The 20,687-nt window shown below is 34.4% G+C and overlaps 1 protein-coding gene and 1 long non-coding RNA gene across 2 annotated transcripts in view; one reads left to right on the forward strand and one right to left on the reverse strand.

The window, feature by feature from the left end:
* LOC132092096 (transmembrane protein 121-like) overlaps positions 1–20,027 on the forward strand; it is a 34,622-nt gene extending 14,595 nt beyond the window's left edge. Inside the window, exon 2 of the mRNA XM_059498173.1 lies at positions 16,639–20,027. Coding sequence (XP_059354156.1) covers positions 18,456–19,406 — 951 coding nt within the window. The 5' untranslated portion in view covers positions 16,639–18,455 and the 3' untranslated portion in view covers positions 19,407–20,027. The remainder of the gene's footprint in view (positions 1–16,638) is intronic.
* Positions 1,618–3,938, reverse strand: LOC132091766 (uncharacterized). Its single transcript, XR_009422122.1, has 3 exons — positions 3,763–3,938; positions 3,528–3,650; positions 1,618–1,717 (listed from the first exon to the last, which is right to left on the reverse strand). It is a non-coding gene; the product is annotated as an uncharacterized LOC132091766 (long non-coding RNA).
* Positions 20,028–20,687: the final 660 nt, after the last annotated feature.

Here is a 20,687-nt window from a genome sequence, read left to right on the forward strand (position 1 = left end):
TTTGGGGAAATGTAGCATTGCATCACTGTCTAACCAATGGGTGAATGGGTGCCGTCAGAATGGGAGTCCAAACAGCTGATAAAAAACATCACAACAATCCACAAGTAATTTACAACACTCCAGCCCATCAGTTAAAGTCTTGTGAAGTGAAGAGCTGTATGTTAAAATAATCCATCAAGACGTTTTAAACTTCAAACTGTCATGTCTGGACAAAATTTGAGTCTATAATCCATAATAAGGCTTCCTCCAGTGAAAAAGTCCATCTCCTGTTGTCTTTCACATCAAAATCCACCCATATATTTGTTTAGAACTATTTTGAACTGTTTTCGCCTGATCTGTGATATTTCTCTCCCGATTCAGATGAGGCGTCACTGTCTTATTATGGATTATGGACTCGTATTTTAGGTGGACGCAATGATTTGAAGTTAAAAGTGTTAAAATGATGGATTTATTTCTTACAAACATCCATATTTTCTTCACGAGATGTTAACTGATGGACTGGAGTGATGTGGATTATTTGTGGATTATTGTGATGTTTTTATCAGCTGTTTGGACTCTCATTCTGACGGCACCCATTCACTGCAGAGCATCCATTGGTGAGCAAATGATGCAATGCTACATTTCTACATTTCAGGCCTGAGGGTGAGTAATTGTTCAGCAAATGTTAATTTTTGGGTGAAATACTCCTTTAAATATGACAAGCTATTCCTTAAATTTGAGTATTTGTCTTGTCCTTTAATTTTTTTTTTTTAATGCATGCAACAGCCAGATTACCTACAGTACTTCTTGCAAAAATGTGGTGTATACAGTCAAAACACACTGTATCCTGCATTGTGATATAAAAGAAACAGAAGCAACAATTAGCCCAAATGAAATCAATTCAGAATTTAATTGAACAAAATGCAAAACAACTATTCATTTCCAAGATAATAACTGGACATCACTTACTAAATTAAACATGGAACATATTAAAATCTAATACTAGGAGACTAATGCAGCATATGCTTCTCAATATATAATTTCACTCTTAGTTATGGATATTGATCAAGTAACATTAAATGACATTATGTTTAATGCACTTGTACTTTGGTCCATTGTAAGTACAGCATGTGTGTGCATCCGTTCACACTGAGGTGTCTTTTGCTGAATAACTCTCATTAAATGTGCTGCTGTACAGCATTAAATATCATCAGCCTCACTGTACCATAATAACCAGCCCATGTTTTATCTACGGCTTTCAACAGGAGCAAATTATTATTATAAATGCACAAGGAAAAAGTATTAACAACCATAATGATCTAATGGCTCAGTTAGTCAGTTCCTGGGGTAATGTACATAATTTATGATTCGTGGAAAGACATTTTTAATCTCCAGATCCGTCAGTAGATTCAGAGATCAAAGCTCAAAGTGAGACAGAGAGAGGAAGAGTCTTCTTCCTGGAGATCTTCACTGGTTAATGTCTTCATTATAGGAATGATTTACTTTCTTAAAACGAGATGAAATAATTCACTCATCAAAATTTGCACACACGATGTGGAATATTTAAGTTACATGTAAGAACCCTTGAGCACAAAAGCAGTCTTAAGTCTCTGGGGTATATTTGTAGCAATAGAGGAAAAGGAAAGGAAAACTTCTCTCTATCTGTGTCTTTGGATATATGGTTTAATACAGAAAGACCCAACTGTGTCTCAGAGGATGAATCCGAAAGACACTCCATCTGTGATTGTACAAACACTCAAATCATCATCACAAACATTACAATCTGCTCCAGAAGCACATATCCTCAAGTGAATATGTTGATTTAAAAAAGACTAAGAAAAAAAAAAAACAATACACACACACACATACACACACACACTATCTCTCTTTTTGATATTATTAAATTAAAATTCAACATGGCACATTATTCCCAAAAATATTATCTTTGTCATAAACTGCCAAAATATCCATCTATATTAATTATAAATGTATATTAAACTCTTGAATTTACTGACTTATTAACTTTGCCCTTTTATGAACAAAATGTAATAAATATATTACTTTAATACTTACATTAAATGTAATATTAAATAATCTAGCAGGTAAATATATTTATTTATGTGTATTTATACATATAAATATTATTTAAAAATCACACACACAAATCTATAAAACTCTAATTAATTAGCTGATTTATTTCCCTGTTTGTTGAATAAAAATGTAAAAATATCACTTATATTATTTTAATAATGTATAATAACTTATATTACTTTAATATATGCATACTGTACACACACACAAATACACTTATAACATAATAAATTATTTTAATACATAATTATTAAAATCCATTTAATTGCCTCTTTTATGAATAAAAGTGAATAATTATATTCCTCTAATAATATATTCACCATTCAATTTAATATACATTTTAAAAAGTCTAGTTTTCACTATTCAATTCACTCTTGTTGGTAAAATTAAGTCCTGCTATCACATTTGCTCTCAGAATACAGTTTTACTAGTAAATACATCACATAACAATAACTCTACTTCATGTTGACATGTTGAAGGTGTCCGTCTATAAAATCATCTTTCAGTTCCATGCTGTTTTCTCCTCTCGTCTAAAGCTTTTCAGCAGCACTCATTCACCTCATTATGCCTTTGATTTCTGAAGAAAAGGAGAATCTGCATTCACTGAATGGCATGTCAGCTGTCACAGATTCAGCAGCACACGAAAGCTCGTGTCTTTTGACAGGCAGAGATGTGCGCTGATCAGGAAAGGGGCTTTGCACGCACAAATGCAAATGAGCGGGTAATTAATGACTGACGCCTTGGATAATTATCGAAAACAAAGGCGGCGTGTGAGCCATTTAATGAAGCAGCATAACGGTGACTGCATGAAAAAGAAGAGTCAAGTGATGGAACGTTAATAGAAAAATATCCACAATAGAAATTTTACACACACACACACACACACACACATATATATATGTATGTATAAAGATGATTCTCATAAAACCTGTCAAGACTGTGTCTGGGTCATATTTAACCCCAAAAAAATAAAAAAAATAAAAATAGAAAATAATATTTTACATTAAAAAATGAAGCTTACTTTAGGAACATTAATATGAAGACATTAATATTATAAACACATTTTATTATTATTATTATTATATAATGTATAGGTATATAAAAAATTATAAATAAATATAAATGAAATTATATAATTATATATTTTTATAATATTGTATGAATATTACACACACACACACAAACAATTTTTGAATTTACGTTTTTTTTAATGCACATAATTTTGTTGATAATAATAAAATTACAATAATACTTAATTAAAAATAGCATTATGGTCTAAAATGTTTTGTGTGTGTGTGATAATTTATTCCTTATCCATTTATTTTTATCAATATTTGTAAGTTTATTCATACAATAAAAAGTACAAATCTTCAGAGGTAGTTCCAGGTTATCCAGTCTTCTTCACTGTCACCAGTCACTCGTCAAAAATTCAAATAAATGCACATTTAATCTCCTACCCCTGTTCGTCCTTGAGTTCCTTCTAAAGCCACAGTAATTCCGGCTGAAGAGAGACAGCTGCGTCTCTGATTATCAGCGTCTGGGCCTCCTCCAGGCTCTGTGCTTCTCTTGTGATGAGACGGCTGTCCACCGTCTCAAACAAGATGATTTGTTTGTAGAGTTATATTATGACTATCACTAAAGCTTTAATGAATAGTTCACCCAATAATGAAAATTTGCTAAAAATGTACTCACCCTCCGGCCATCCAAGAAGTAGATGAGTTTGTTTCTTCATTGGGACAGATTTGGAGAAATGTAGCATTGCATCACCAGTGGATCCTCTGTAGTGAATGGGTGCCGTCAGAATGAGAGTCCCAACAGCTGATAAAAACATCACAATAATCCACAGCACTCCAGTCCATCAGTTAACATCTGGAGTAGTGAAAAGATGTGTGTTTGTTAGAAACAACTATACAATCATTTTAAACTTAAAACATTTTTTCCAGCTAAAATATGAATCCTCTATTCATAATATAGATTTTCTCAGTGAAAAAGTCATCTTGTCTGAATCAGGAGAAATATGCTCAGATCAAGCATCGTTTACAAGTGAAAACAGTCCAAAAATGTTTCGATGTGAAAGATAGCAGGAGATTTCACTGGAGGAAGTGTTATTATGGATTATGGACTGGTATTTTGACCAGAAGCGAAAATTTTTGTTTTAAGAAAACTTTATTGATGGATTTGTTTCTTACCGACTCACAGTTTATGGCTTCATCAGACATTAACTAATGGACTGGAGTGCTGTGAATTATTGTGATGTTTTTATCAGCTGTTTGGACTCTCATTCTGACGGCACCCATTCACTGCAGAGCATCCATTGCTGAGCATATGAGGCAATGCTACATTTCTCCAAAATTTCTCCGGCACATTTACATTTTTGGCTGAATAACTTTAATATTACTATAGAATCAAAGTCTTGAGTTGCCTAATGAACTTCTAAGTCTTAATTGCACTTTGCCTTTTCAGCTGTTGGCAGATCTTTTCACCAGGCTAGTTTCATCCAAAGACACTTCTGGCAAACTTTCCACAGCTTACACTGCCCTTCGTTTGACCCCTGTCCACAGTAGTAAAAGACGCAGATGCACACACACAGTAAGTGTCTATAATCAATTGACCAGGTCTTGATATGCAGACAGAATTGAGCTGATTGATTCTGAGCCAAATTCTGAGCCAGAAAAGCATCTAGTGCGAATTTTCATCTTAAATAGTTCTGGCAAGAACTGACAGCAAAACAAACATGTATTTAAAATCTCAAATTGTTTTCATTTGAGTGATTTTACCAGCAAACATTGATATGCAATTAAATAAATAATTTACAATGTCATGCGTTTAATTCAGTTCAAATATGTTTTCAGCAGATTTTCACTATAGCGTTCACTTGTAGTCACAAATGGTCACGTATTAATGTCAATTATATAGGATCAGCTTCTTTTCCAGCCTGAAGACATGATTCTACTTCAGTCTGTATTGGTTTAGATCAGCGATGACCTTGAAGCGTTGCATTCTGCTTCTAGTCGAAGTAATGACACGTTTGCTCATTTGATGTTAATAAATGTGTAAATCTGTGATTTGTAACGCTGCGGTGTGAGACTCGTTGCTGTCATCGGGACAGCGTGAGCCTCAGTGCGGATTAAACATTCAACTTTGATCTGATTCGATTAGCTGGAGCGGTTATGACGTCTGCAGAAAAGCTGCTCCTGTGTAACTCTAAAATACATTGACGTCTGCCGTTATTTCCAGAGGCATCCCTCATGCATAAAACTCTGAATAGCTGTCATCTTAAAAACACATGTGAATGAGTTACGAAAGCAAATGTGCGTCAGATTCTACGCCAGTTAGCAGCATTTTACACGCACCGCCTTCCCAAATACCATAAATGAGCCTTTTGCACAATTTGCATATGTACTATACATCACATGATTTTTTTTTCTCCACAAATTAATACTTTTATTCAGCAAGGATGCATTAAATTGATCAAAAGTGACAGTAGTGACATTTATAATGTTACAAAGGATTTCTATTTTAAATCGAAACAGTTATTTTGATGCCATGGAATAAAAAATTAATCAGACTTTTTTTTTTTTGCGTCTCACAATTGCTTTGTTTTTTTTTTTACCACAGAAAAATACAAATTAAATGGGTCATTGCAACTTTTATATATCACAATTCTGACTTTTCATTTGACAAATACTTTGAAAACATTTATAATATTACAAAACATTTCTATTTCTTCAAAAAAAATGTTGATAATAGATTTTCTTAGGCAGCAAATCAACATATAAGAATGATTTCTGAAGATCATGTGACACTGAAGACTGGAGTTATGATGCTGAAAATACAGCTGTGCATCACAGGAATATATTACAGTTTAAAATATATTCACATAGAAATCTGCTATTTTAAATTGAAATACTATTTTACAATATTACTGTTTTTTTATCAAATAAATGTAGGCTTGGTGAGCAAAAGAGATATATATTTAGCTGACCTCAAACATTTTAACAGTTAACATCCAAACAAGATCTAAAATAATCTCAACCGTTCAGGATCAATCCATTCCTCATAACACCTCCAGAGTTGGAGTTTCTAAACATGTACAACAGCCAGTGAAAAGGGTGTCCGAAAAACATCAGGTCCCAAATCTGACGGTTCTGTCAGGAATGGAATGCTTTGATATTGTCTCCAGCTTGGTTGAGTTAATCTGTGAGCGCTGAAGGTGGAAAGATTGGTATAATCACAATTCCATGCATTAATTGAGGCTCTGGAGAGCGAGAGAGAGTGATTATCTGAGCTGGATGTGTTTGGTGAATACAGAGCAGATACTTCCATCACTTTATTCAGCACAGAGATTAACCAGACTGATAGAAAGATCAAGGGGTTAGTCTTCTCTGCTCTGCTCTGATCTGAATTGCTTTAATCTGTCATTGTTTATTTTTGTTTACCAAGTCACTACTGCTCATAATAGAGTTATTGATCTGAACTAGTCTCAAACTATAATGAGAAACTCGTCTCACACTGTTTGAGCTACTATTTTCACTCTAGAAATTGCTAGCAAATTTCATAAATAATTATAAAAATATGGGATATGGGAGTTTGTTTCTGTTACAAGATAAAAAATATCATTGCATCAGAATTGCAACTTTATATCTCAATTCTGACTTTTTTTCTTGTAATTGTGATACATTTTGTGACAAAAATAGTCAGAATTGCAAGATTTAAAAATTATATATTGCAATTTTTCTCAGAAATGTGGGAAATAAAGTCTTTATAGTGAGATGAAAAGTTAAAAGTTTTTTAAAGTTGAATTTTTTTAAAATCTCATTTTATAAATGGGTTTCCATCTAATAATCTTCACACAATAATCTTCAAAATACTTTTTTTTTTTTAAGTACCGCTGATGGACAACAGAACGGGTGAAAAATATTCAGCAGACATACACTAAGGCACCTGAGTACATCTAGAGACTTACTGTAAATATTATGCACCATGAAACAAACTACTATTGAAACAAACAGAAAATCCAAAGAGAGGGAAGTATTCTGATGGGAGTCTGATGTTAAGGTCACAGGTTTCATTTTTAATTCTACAAGCTTTGTGCTGTTAAATAAATCACACAACACAAGCTCGCTCCAGAAGAAACTACTGTACAGAAGAGCAAATTATTGCATAATTGTCTAGACGAGAAGCATTAACTAAAATGCAAAGTAAACATATTAAACTGGCTGATTTTTATTAATTGAGCTGCTTAAAACAATGTTTATTCATTAGTGGTGTTTACTAAGGCTAGAATCACTGTTACTATTGAGCAACCATTTAGAAACATCCAGAACATCAATTAATCTAAATGTAGAAATACACTAATAACAAATCAGAGCAACAGAGCAAGTGCATAGTAACACACAGATAAACATGCCTTAGCATATTAGAATGAACTAAAACTGAAAATTAAAACCATTTATTAAAAAGATAAAAAAAAGCATTATCAGTGCTTGAGATGCATTACATGTTCACTGAAATTATATAAAAATGTTAAATATGTTAAATATCAGCTACAGCATTTCTTATTATTTCATAAAATAACTAAAAGTAAAATACAAATTAATAAAATTGATTTAAAAAATTGCCAAAGCAACATTTCACATTTTTATTTAGTCAAAATAACTAAAATAACTAATTAATAACAAAAAAGTAAAAACCTAAAAAAAAAAAGACAAAAACACAACTAAATATTAAAAGGATAATGGAAAATATAAAAACTGATGCAAAATATGAACAAAAACTATAACACTAAAATAAACACTGAGCATCGTAGTGACATATTTAAAAAAGTTATAAAAATATACATAAAAATATAAAAGTTACCATTAACAACAATAAATATCCAGGGTAAACTGAACTAAATACTAAGTACTCAAAGTGACATCTAAAAGTTAATGCATTGCATCACAATAAAATGTCCTATGAAAATTTCATCTCTTGAAAGTTTCAGATTTCCCAGTAGAGAAAAATTTGGCAGGTTCCTCTTGTTCTCTTTTATGACTAATGCATTTGCTCATTTCCTTTTTAAAGGATTTGTTATTTAGGCTTGACAACATATCCATAAAACCAAAATTCATCTTGTTTTTGAGCTATATCCAAACTCAGAACACACTTTGCATGCTTTATTTTTCTAACTGATCTGATTCATAATCTAACCTTAATATCAATCTCATCAAATATATTCAAAGCACATAAAGCCTATAAAAATTCAAACTTTAAGGCTAAGTTTTATTAAACTGTCAGACAATGTTAACAAACTCATGACGAACGATTCCAGTTATTGTTGCGTTGACTTGGCAGGCTGAGGTGTTTTCCGCAGATGAACAGACTATTATTTATGTCTTTTTATCTCTGGTTTGGCAACAGAGCCTCAGTGCTTATGAACAATATGTAGGTATAATATCCGAGAGGCAGATTTGAAAAAATAAATACAAATAAAATAAGAAGATTGTTCAAGCACAGCAAAACAGAAACCCACCTAAAGATAAAATGAATTACAGAAGGAGATAAAAAGCAGATATTGACATATAAGATTAAAGACTGTAGATGAGCGCTGGAAAACAACATTGACTGTCCTGAGGGTGAACAATGCTCATCATAAATGAACAACATCACGTGCCCTACAAATCAATGCGCTCACTGTGCTGCTGATATAAGAATTCATATTCAGTCATTTTTTTAATCAGTATATAGTTGTTTATTACGCTTCCTCTTCATCAAAATAACAAAAGTAATGTTTAGTACCATCACTCAGAGATCCAAAATGTACGCAAATATGCAGAAATACATAAAACCCACACACACATAATCAAATTATTTTCTCTCAGAGATCCAAAATGTACTCAAATACACACACACACACACACATATATATATATATATATATAGACCCAAAATATAATTAAATATACATACATATACCCTAGATATATATATATATATAAAATAACATATACAATTAAAAATAGCACATCAATTTCACTCAGAGACACAAAATATACTTATACATACATATATACATACATATATATATATATATATAAGTTATATTAATGCCTAACTTTTAGCTTATGACACTTTATAATGGAGAAGCAGAATAAAGTGGCTGTTCATTAATTAACTGCTAATCTAAGATATGTTTGTGAATGTTTGATGTTCTTCTGCCTGTAACTCTCTGAGCTCTCACACAACTTGTTTTTCTCAGTAGCTTTGATGACAGGAGGAAGCAATCACTCTTATTTTCTTCACTTTGAGGATGAATTATTCATACATACAAGCTTTGATCCCTTTTATCCTTCTTTGTGCATAAAGAACACATTCGGATTGACATTTTAAAAGAAATGATGTTTAGAACAAATAAAAGGGAGAATGACATTTCTGTGAAATTAAATCACACGAGATACGTGCTTCCTGAAAACGAAAGTTTCACATGAATGATTGACAGTACATTTATCAGACCTGAATCATGCAGTGAAATGTGATTGGTTGCTTCACATGCCAGTCACAGTCCCTTCCAGTATAAGTGGGCGGGGTTTGATCAGAAAGAGCTTCAAATTGAACTTTAATTTTATTAGCAAATGAAAAACTGTCATTTTGAACATAAATTGTCAAACTCTCTTGTATAAGTCATACAGCCTCTGCTTTAGTTTTTATTGTGGCGTGTCTCATGTTTCTGTCCCTCATTTGTAAATCATTTTGGATAAAAGCAGCTGCTAAATGAATAAATGTAAACGTTAATCCATTTAGCATTCTGATTTGGCTTCATGTTAATAAATATTTGATTAAGCACTCATATCTTTCTTTTGCCTGTAGTCATTTTTTTAAGTTAGTTTTTAAAAAAAGTATTTATGCTATTAATTATGCTAAAACCCCAAACTCTTCCATAATGGGCAAAGAGATGGAGTACAATTGCTTTAAAGGAAAAGTAAGTGGTGTTTGTTTATGGAAAAGCCATACCCAAGTTCCCTCAAAAGTAATTTCGATTACTTTATTGAACATAATGGAAATGCTTATTTACATAGTTTTAGTTGCAATAAAAAATGGTGGACATCCAGCTCAGCTTCCCAAATGAGTTTGTGGTAAAAACTGTCTTGCCCTCCCAGAACTCATTGAGACTAAATTGCTTTCCCTGTAGTTTGTGGGAAAAAAAGTCTATCCCTGCATCCCAATGTTCATGTTATCCATCCTAAATAGTATGTGAGATTAAAGTAAGTGTGTCCCAAAGGATTGCATGTTGAAAAGAGTATGCCATAATAATATTACCCACAATCCAATGCACTGTGACGAATGATTCAATTCAGAACTACAATCACGAATAAAAAAACATTAAAAAACTACAAACATGGCGGATGTGCATGACCAACAGTTAAGTAGAAAGGTTTAAATAAAGGGCTTTTGAGTTACTAATAATCAACAGTTAACCTGTTAAAAAAAAATATATATATATTTTTTATGTTATCTGTGTTAGGATATTTCACCTACAACAACAATGTGAACTTTTATAAATATCCATTTGGCTATTAATGTTTAAATGCATCATTATGCAAAAAATATGAGCAGAGTTCTCTGCATAAAGACCCACGGCTGGCAAATCAACGTGCTACTTAATTTCTCTCCAAAATGGTAGAAAGTTAAATGAAATTAAATTAAATGTGCAGGATGTTAACTGTGACAAGATGATTGACAGGCCAGTTTACAGAGACATGATGCGTGTAATTATCCAACAGAGCGGCCCGTTAAAGATGCAAGGACAAGTAGCCTAAGAATTTTTCATCCTTCATGAAATTTCGTCACGTTTTTCCATTTGAATATCAAATGTTTCGGGATGAGTTACATGCCAAAAGTGTGTTATACTGTAGGTTTAATCAAACCACCAATAATGAGCAATAGCGACAGTGATTATTGTCTTCACAACAACCCTCAACTACTCTAGGCAAATTATCTTGAAATGACTTCAGGTCACATGATTTTAAAAAGAGCTCAGTATGGATGACCAACATTCAATTTAATCGTCTACTTTCCTTATAGTGACAGAATAAGATTATAAGCCATGAATAATTACACAGAACTAAATGAGAGTGCCCTAGTGTGCCAACATTTTCATGACCTTGCTAATGCCTTTGAATTAATATACATTTAAAAGGAATAAAACATCCGGCCCTCGGGTCAACAGCTGGCACAGTTTGCTTAAGTTGCACATTTATCTGAGTGCCAAAAGACACCTAGCACTAAACGGAAAGCTTGGACCTCCTCATGGGCTACAGAGAATAGTTTTCCGATAAATATTTAACATTTCAGAAATGTCTTTTCACTTTATGCTGTTAAACTGTTCATATTAGTGTATTTGCTTTTCATAACGGCTTGTAAAACAGACATCAGCATGTCATGCAGACCGTGTTCAGTCAACATGAGAAAGATGTTACAATTATAAAGCCATGTCAGGAGACATCTGTTATGCCAACAGAAGTGCAAGCATGGCATCTGTAAGCCATGTTCACGTAATTCAGACAGCATAGTGTACTTCCTTGTCAAACCCTTTACATACTGTACACTGCTGAGACAGACGCTGTAGACTTCATTATTAGTGTTGTACTGTATATGGTGGCGGCGACTGCAGTGATGTCTAAACGTTGGCATCAATGTCAGATGATTCACTAAGCTGGATGTCCTTAAACTTCTCTGGCTGCTAGATGCCTGATTATGGATGTAAAGTAAAATCTGGTTCACATTGCAGTTTATTCTGGCCATAAATGGCCATTTATAAAGCAAAAACTGTCTACAGCTGTCTAAGACTACTACCGGTAAACACTCAAAGTGGACTATACAGTAATAGGTGATAGCTTTGAGCTTTTATAAACACTAATGCATACATAATAATATTTTTTGTTATAATTAAACAAGTGAACACAATAAAACCAAATCACATGAATGCTGAAATGCTAAATTGAGTTCTTAGGCATAGTTTTTTTATATGTTTTATTATGTAAAGCTATTAACTTTTCAATACAGATGTTGTTGAACATTACGGTTTCTTGTTATATATATATATATATATATATATATATATATATATATATATATATATATATATAAAAACTGAACAAAAACATGTTTTTTTTTCCAGTGTATGCCATACTGAATATATAAGTAAAATTTACTGCTGCAAGTTTTTGCACACATATTTTTTAAGTTAAATTTTATTATGGGATTAAGTAAAATCTATTAACTAAGTAATGTAAAATTAGCAAAGGAAATATGTAAATGTAATGTGGCCAGTTAGTTTGATGAGTAATTTGTATTATAAAGTGTGTTCCTGTGGCTCGGTGGTAGTGCATTGCGTTTGCAGTATAAAAGGTTACAGGTTTAATTCCCAGGCAACACACATACTGGTAAAAAGTGTAAAAATACTGGTAAAAAGTGAATGCACTGTAAGTTGCTTTGGATAAACGCATCTGCTAAATGCATAAATGTAATTTCTACTAATTATTTAAAATTTGACTATTGACATGCAGTGTGAGTTAGAAAGTAAAAATGTAGAAAATGTAAAATATATTAATTACTACAGACATTAAATCAAATTTACCAACCACGGCGCACTTTTGCGTGAAGTCATGAGAACTAGAGCTTGTAAACAAAAGGTGCTCTCTGAATTACTATTACAGATAATTCATACTACAAAAATACAATAAAAACTTTTGGAAAATATAAAATAGCAAGTCTTAGAAAAAAGTCAGATCTATCTATCAAGTGTGGAAACAAGCTTACATAAAAAATAGCATAAGTAGCCTACAAATTACAGCAGCAGTAATACAACAATACATCATTTATTCATAGCGCTGTACATTGCTAGGATCAGCGTATTATCACGGTTTCAAACAGCTGATTTGCTCAGAGATTCCCCACAGAGGCTTATGTGGCTCTTTCAGTCTTTTTATGCTCTTACTTTCAGTCTAAATTTTAGCATGACTTCTTTAAGAATGTGTAGCGAAGTCAATGGAATTTAATTGTGAACTACATAATTACACTGCTTATTTTTCATGTTTTCACTTAAAAAGCAATAAAACCATGAGAGTTTCTCTCACCAGAGTGTATTTTGCACCGGTGGGGTCCATGCATTTTCCTGAACTAACCCAGCGTTTCTGGTCAGCCCCGTTATCTCTAATATTCAGTTCTGCTCATGAATATCTTGTTTACTTGATACCAAGTGCCTCCAATAAAACTCCTGGATATCTTCCAAATGTCTGATGCTGTGAACCCTGCAAACTTTGGCAAATGCAGCTGGTTCTTCCTCAAAAGCTTGTACACTAGATTTACATTGTTTTTAGTAAAGTACTTTGGGAAAAAGCTTTCTGCTAAATGACTGTTCTTAGTTTCAATTTTGCATGATACATTTAAAAGGAATGATTACTGTCTAGTCCTACAAGATTTTATAAACAAGAAGAAATTTCTTTGAAATGTACTAATTAAGTTATATCAGGATACTTTTAGTCTCTGTGACCAACAGATTTGGCAGTTAATCAGATTTTTTTGTCATTTTGCAGGACTTGATAAAGAAAAGGACGACTGACAAAGTCTTTATGAATATCGTAGAACCTTTCATTATGCATTAGGATCTTAAAAGAGGAAGCATTTCATAACTCATTGTTTTAATTCAGGCAACGATAAAGACATGGGATTTTGTCACTGTCTGAGAACAGCTGTGCTCAGTACAATCTTGTCTTCACTGTGAGGGAAGCTACATTGAAGGGACATTAAGATTTCACATAGCAAAGTTTGAAATGTTGGAACATTTGTCTGCTTTGCTGTTGGTGGGTTTGTTTCGTTCACCTGCAAAGACTTTGGCATCAACTTTATCACAGATAAATTTACTGCACTGCTGTACCTGGGCTTGTGTGTATATTTGTGAATATTGAAGACCCCCTTGTAAACGAGATGATTCATCACAAGGGGCTTATCCTCTTAATAAATTTAAATTAGATGTTTCTCTTAAAATTCCATTGGTGAAATAAAAGTAAAAACAAATTTTTATAAAGTGAGTGTATAAAGATATAAAACGAATATGGATAGATGCATGTTTTTTGATGAGAAATGTGAAATGGGTTTATATTGAGATTTCTGACTTTTGATTGCAGGATTTGGTTTATCTGTTGCAACATCTTCAGCAATTTGAAATGTTGTATATTTCTCTCCAAAAAATTATATTTTTATTTTGCATGAACAAAATAAAGCCTATTTTAGCACCATTAAGGATTTTTTTCCAATTGTGATTAAGTGCATTAAATACATTAACCCTTGTGTAACAAAAGGTATAACAACTTTCAAAAAATATTGTGCATTTTGCCAAAATTATCCACAAATGATGCTTTTTTTCATTAAAAAATAAAACTGAGGTGCATATGTTCAGATCAACAAGGCCTACAATCAATCACTTCCAAAAAGAAATAACCAGTGTGAATGGAAAGAAAACTAGTTGATAAAAATATTGATTCTAAGATTTGGTGATAATATAGCACAATGACAGATTTACAAGCAATTTTTAAAATCTGGTCAGATTTTCAGCACAACACATAGGCTGAAGTACTTGTTCCTGTAATATAAAAATAACATGATTTAAATGTAAATTTGTAAATGAAGCATTTTACTGTAAAATTGTACTTTTATACATCAGTATTTGCTTCACTGACTGAGCAGTTATTGTATATGCATACACAGTATGCATACTAATGTCGCATGTAATTGATCAGGGAAAAATAGAGATCAAATTTACAGATAGAGAAAAAGTACAACACTTTCAATGTTTTCTTATTCCACTGGCATAATCGGAGAGTTGTATCTACAGACTCTGTGCATGTAGTAGGAACCCGTGATCGCAAATGCATTATTCTGCAGACTTTTACTCTGATTTAAATCTGCCCCCGTTCTGAGCTGACGAGCATAGAAATGAGATCTATGTCAGCTTTCTGTGTACTCTACCAAATGCTAATAAGATTGTGTTGGAGATGACAGAGAGCTTAACTCATCTTCTGATGGTCTGCATTATAAAACACTCAAATGACCTGATCTTAGTTCCAGTTAAAATTTGTTGTGTCTTCTATTTTTCAGAATGATAATTTTATTTGGGATGAGATTGAGCTGTTTTTGTATCAAGTTTTTATTATCTGTGCTTCATTTTTGTGAAATGTCAGTCCAGCGTGTTGATTGGCCCTCCTGCGACCTTGGCTATCAGACAAACGCCAGCGGCTCGGTGTATGAATATTAAACAGGTCGGTCTAAATGGATCTCCAAACACTGTTCCATAATCTCTCAGCTTGAATTATTAATGATGGAAGTTTATTGACCTGCATAAATCCATCAAACACATGATTAGAAATTATATAATTCTTGGCCAGACAGGCCATACTTACATTTGCTTTAATATTAGCCTTAAAAATGACATTATCTTAGAGTACATTTGTGTTAATTTGGTGTCTTGTGAATCACTTCAAGAGTGTGTCCCTTAGATATTTCTTTAAACAGTAATCAAATCTCTCTTTTTACCTTTTTACCAACTTTCAAGCTCAGTGATCCTGTAGAAAAGAAAATGTGATCCCCTAATAGCTCAATTGTTTCTTCTTTACAGAAATTAGATTAATTTGAGAGAAAATGTAAATTGAGAGTAATTTTTTCTTTTTTGCTGAAGTCTCCTGGTTCTCAGGAAAAATTACCCAAGTAATGTCCGCTAGACTAGTTTCAAACCATGTTCACTTTTGCCAAAATACTAGATCAGATCAGATCTCAATATGAACATTTCTCATCAAATTATTCCCAAATCAAATTATCTGAACTGCTCTCCATTTATGTTATGGCTTTATACAGTTACTGTATGTCAACTATTACATCTAGTTTCATTAGTATTAAGAAATTATATGAGAAACATCAAACACAAAGTCGATACTTAAAAGAAACAAAACCAAGAACCCAGTCATGTCTGGTGATGAAAAGGCAGTTTTAAGTCATAAAATATTCATCTGTATTTAAATAAATATCAAAGATCAAAGACATTTCATGGACATTTCTTTAAAAAATTACATGCACTTATGACATGTTCAATAAAAGTCCAAATTATAAAGTCTGTATCATTCTCACATCAAAAACTAAAAAAGATAGAAAGAAAAGACACATCTAAGTAGATCCTCAAAGGCCCCTCAAGCATTTTCTCTCTCAGTTCTCACACAATATATATATGATGAAGAAGAAACAAATTTTGGACTGCTTGGTCTCCACTCTCCTGCATGTGAAACTTAAATCAATGCTGGAAAAATTCCTTGGTTTATTGCACAGGATTGTACAGTTTTGTGAGCATCCCCTGTATTATTAAAAGGTGCAAATGAATGAGTGGCTTTGTAACAGTGTATTTTCCCAATGTTGTTATCACATGTCTTTAAATGATGCTGACACAATGGCAGGACAGGATATGCCGTTGGCTCCAAGCAGTGAGCTGTGATTTATTAACCACTCTGTGCTGACAGCTCCTTTTCTTGCCTCTCTTTCCAGGTTGTGTCAGAAGAGCAGGCGAGGATGAAACTGAAGCCCTGTAAAAGAGATTCCCCCTGGGGGAGCCATAGACAGATGGGGAGCCCCTGGAGCCACTGACCTTATGTCTAGATGATCTATGGATGGAGACCACCAGCCCTCAAAAACAATCTTCTACTGCTGAGCAATTCCACATTGGAAGATGCAAACAAATGTTGCTCTGTTATAGCTGAGTATATGCAGTCTGAATATTTGGTCCCTATACTCCATTTTCTCAAAGTTACCTTCCTCTTACAAGAAATAGGACCTACCATTACCGTACTTAGCCCAAAGAACTTTGAACCACTATCAAGCAAATGCATGCAAAGCTTCCGGGAAAACCCATGCATTCTCACATCACCTTCCAATTGTGTGACCATGAAAGAGGAAAGTTATGGCATCTCATGGAGAATGCTGAGGTCGGGCAGGCATGCCGTCTAACAGGATCAATACAAGCTCTGTGATTAATGGGCAGATTTCGCTTCCATTTAGTGCACTAGGGAAGAATCATCTGCCAAGACCAAGATTGTCTACAGTCTCTTCTGTCTTTAAGAGTTGCATTTCCATTGCAAAGTAATCCCTGCTATAGACCTTTTCTGGCTCTTTGTATCGTTTTACACTGTTTCTTGTGATTTACAATCAATACAACCCTTACAAAGCAGTAAGAATTAAACTGTCAATTGAAAGCAATTGTCATTTTGGTAGGATAAGTTATTTTTACTTCTGGGTCAAGTTTACAAAATACTGAAAATGCAAATGCCTTTAAAATTCACAGAACTGGGTTGAAAGGACAGCCCCTTCAACCAGTAAAGCTTGACCCTGCTGATCATTAGGCAGATTTCTCATCCATTTAGTGCACTGGGGAACAATCATTTGCCGAGGCCAAGACTGTGAAACAGGTCTGTTTGGCATTCAAGAGTTGCATGTCCATTGAAAAGCAATCCTGCCCTGGACTGTTTTTGACACTTTTTTTATCATTTACTGCTATATATTCACATTTACAATCAGTTCATCCCTTATTAAGCAGTGAATCAAACTGTGATCCCCTTTTTTACTGTAAAATAATACATTTTTACTTTGTTCCTGGGTCAAGTTAACAAAATATTGGAAATGCAAATGCCTTCAAAGTTAGCAGAACTTGGTTGAAAAGGCAATTGCTCCAATCAGCGCAGTAAAGCTTTTGACTTGTAATGGATTCATGGGCGGATTTCTTTTCCATTTAGTGTGCCAGGGAAGAATTATCTGCCAAGACCAAGACTGTGAAACAAGTTTCTTCGGTTTTCAAGTGTGCCATTTCTATTAAAAAAAAAAAAAAAATTGATCCTGCTCTGGACCTTTTTTTTTGGAGTTTGAATCATTTAGCACTGCTTCTTCAGACTTCCAATCAATTTGGAGAAGAATCATTTGCCGACACCAAGATTGCGAAACTAGGTCTCTTTGGTCTTTAAGAGTTGCATTTCCATTGCAAAGTAATGCTGCTCTGGAGCATTTTTGCCACTTTTTATAATGTAACACCGTTTCTCCAGATGTCAAATCAATATGACCCTTGCAAAGCAGTGAATTAAACTGTCAGTTGGGAGCAATAGGCTTTTTGTAGAAAATTTTCTTTTCACTTTATTCAAGTTTACATAATATTAGTAATGCAAATGCCTTCAAAATTCACTGAACTGGGATGTAAAAACAACTGCTCCAACCAGCCCAGTAAGGCTTGACCAGCTACTTCGAGAGCCCTTCAAACCCAAGTGCAAAGGAGCGGACAACATTGCTGTGAGTGAGTGTATGCGGTGGTGGCCCTCAGCATGGTGTTGCCACCACCGGACAAGCGGCATGTGTGTCTTACCACCTTTGTCATCATGACCAGCATGGCATTCATGGACGCCTACCTGGTGGAGCAGAATCAGGGGCCACGAAAGATCGGAGTCTGCATCATTGTCCTTGTTGGGGACATCTGCTTTCTTATCGTCCTTCGCTATGTGGCGGTTTGGGTTGGAGCAGAAGTGCGGACAGCTCGACGAGGATATGCCATGATCCTTTGGTTCCTCTATATCTTCGTGTTGGAGATCAAGCTTTACTTTGTCTTCCAGAACTGTAAGGCTGATCGCAAGAGTCTGGAGACTGTTGCCCGTAAGGCTTTGACTTTATTGTTGTCCATTTGTGTGCCAGGCCTCTACCTGGTTCTGGTGGCTCTGGACAGCATGGAATACGTCCGTACCTTTCGGAGGAACGAGGACATGAGGGGCCGGCTCTTCTGGGTGGCTTTGGACTTGCTGGATCTGCTGGATATGCAGGCAAACCTTTGGGAGCCACAGCGGACAGGTTTGCCCATTTGGGCAGAAGGTTTGATGTTCTTCTACTGCTACATTTTGCTTCTGATTCTTCCCTGCGTGTCCCTGAGCGAGATCAGCGTGCAGGGCGACCATGTGTCTCCCCAGAAGATGATGCTCTATCCTCTTCTCAGTCTGGTCACTATCAATATCGTCACCATCCTCATACGTGGTGTCAACATGGTGCTGTTTCAGGACAGCCGGGTTTCCACAATCTTTGTCGGCAAGAATGTGGTGGCTATTGCGACCAAAGTATGCACCTTTCTCGAGTATCGGAAACAGTCGCGAGAATTCCCAAATCGAGAGAACGCAACTGGAATTCCTATGGAAGTCCAGCAGAACTCGGTTGGACACGGACAAGCTCTGCCGAATGTCACGAACCTCCCACATGAACCTACTCCAGCACGGGAGATTATGGATACATGACCAAGGAACCAAAATAGAGGATTCTGAGCCAACAAGGAGCATTCGAACCACCAGATATGAACTGATGAACTGTTTTGAGGTACTTAGGTCCAGCGTTATGTGGTTTTCCGTCCTCTTCTGTACTGAGGTAAATCAGCCAAATATGAGCTGTGTTGTTTAAAGAAAAACATTCAGTGTTTTATAATTCGTTCACCACAGTTTCCAAGTGCTGTTTTCTTATGACTGTGGTGCAAAATACTTTTCCTGTTTGAGAGACCAAACTCTTGTTTCCACATCCATTTTTTGGGGTCTGAATTCATGTTGTCAAGATGCATCAGATATTTTCCTCTATTACAAGTATTGAATGGGAGAATGGAAAAAGAATGCAATGAATTTATTATTGAGGGAACTAGTTAGGTCAGGTTGATGTTTATGACCTAATGCTGGGGAGTAGTCCTACATGCTTGCAGTACGTGTTTGCAATTGTGTTTTACTATGTGTTGACATTTGAAAAAAATGAAAATGAGAGGAAAAAGTAAGAAATTTGTGTCCAATGACCTTCATGGAATTATTTAGCAAAAGGTTAGTGAATGCACTACCACTTGGTTGATATATGGATTATTATTGTTATCATTGTTATTATTATATAATAATAATTATTATTATATGTATACCACATGTGTGCTTGCTTTTTTACATTTTCTTTGAGATTTCAGTTGTATTTAATAAAAAAATATAGGATTTTTTTTTTTTTTTTTTGCTATTTGCAAAGTGTTTTTATGCTAACAGAACTGCTAGCCCAGGGTTGCCAAGTCTGCGGTTTTCTGTTAGAATTGTGCTACTTTTAAACTGTTACCACAGGACAGGTTGATTTCCCCCCATGGGATAATAGTTTGACATACTGCATAAATTATATTTGACTGAAATGCATTAATTGAAATAGTTTATATTCTACCAATGATAAAACTGAGGTAGATGTAAACAAAATTTGAGGGAGGGCCATTGGTACTGTGTGGAGCCTTCGAGTTGTGTTTATGATCACTACAGTATAGTGGTTTTCAATTTGCATAACAGTGACTGTAAAATATTTATATAAATTGTTGGGATTGCATATTTTGATATATGGAATATTGGCATTTTTGGGCTAGTTTTGTTAAGCAGACCTGGCAACCCCTGTGCCGGCCACCGCACACTTTTTTCCACATGAACAGAGGGTCACAGCATTTCCATTTCGGCCTTTGGTTAAATCAGTTCCTCTAATGTTTGAGTAAGCACAACGATTCTACGGAAGCGGATGGAAGG

The sequence above is a fragment of the Carassius carassius genome, chromosome 18, assembly GCF_963082965.1.
Source record: "Carassius carassius chromosome 18, fCarCar2.1, whole genome shotgun sequence".
NCBI lineage: Eukaryota > Metazoa > Chordata > Actinopteri > Cypriniformes > Cyprinidae > Carassius > Carassius carassius.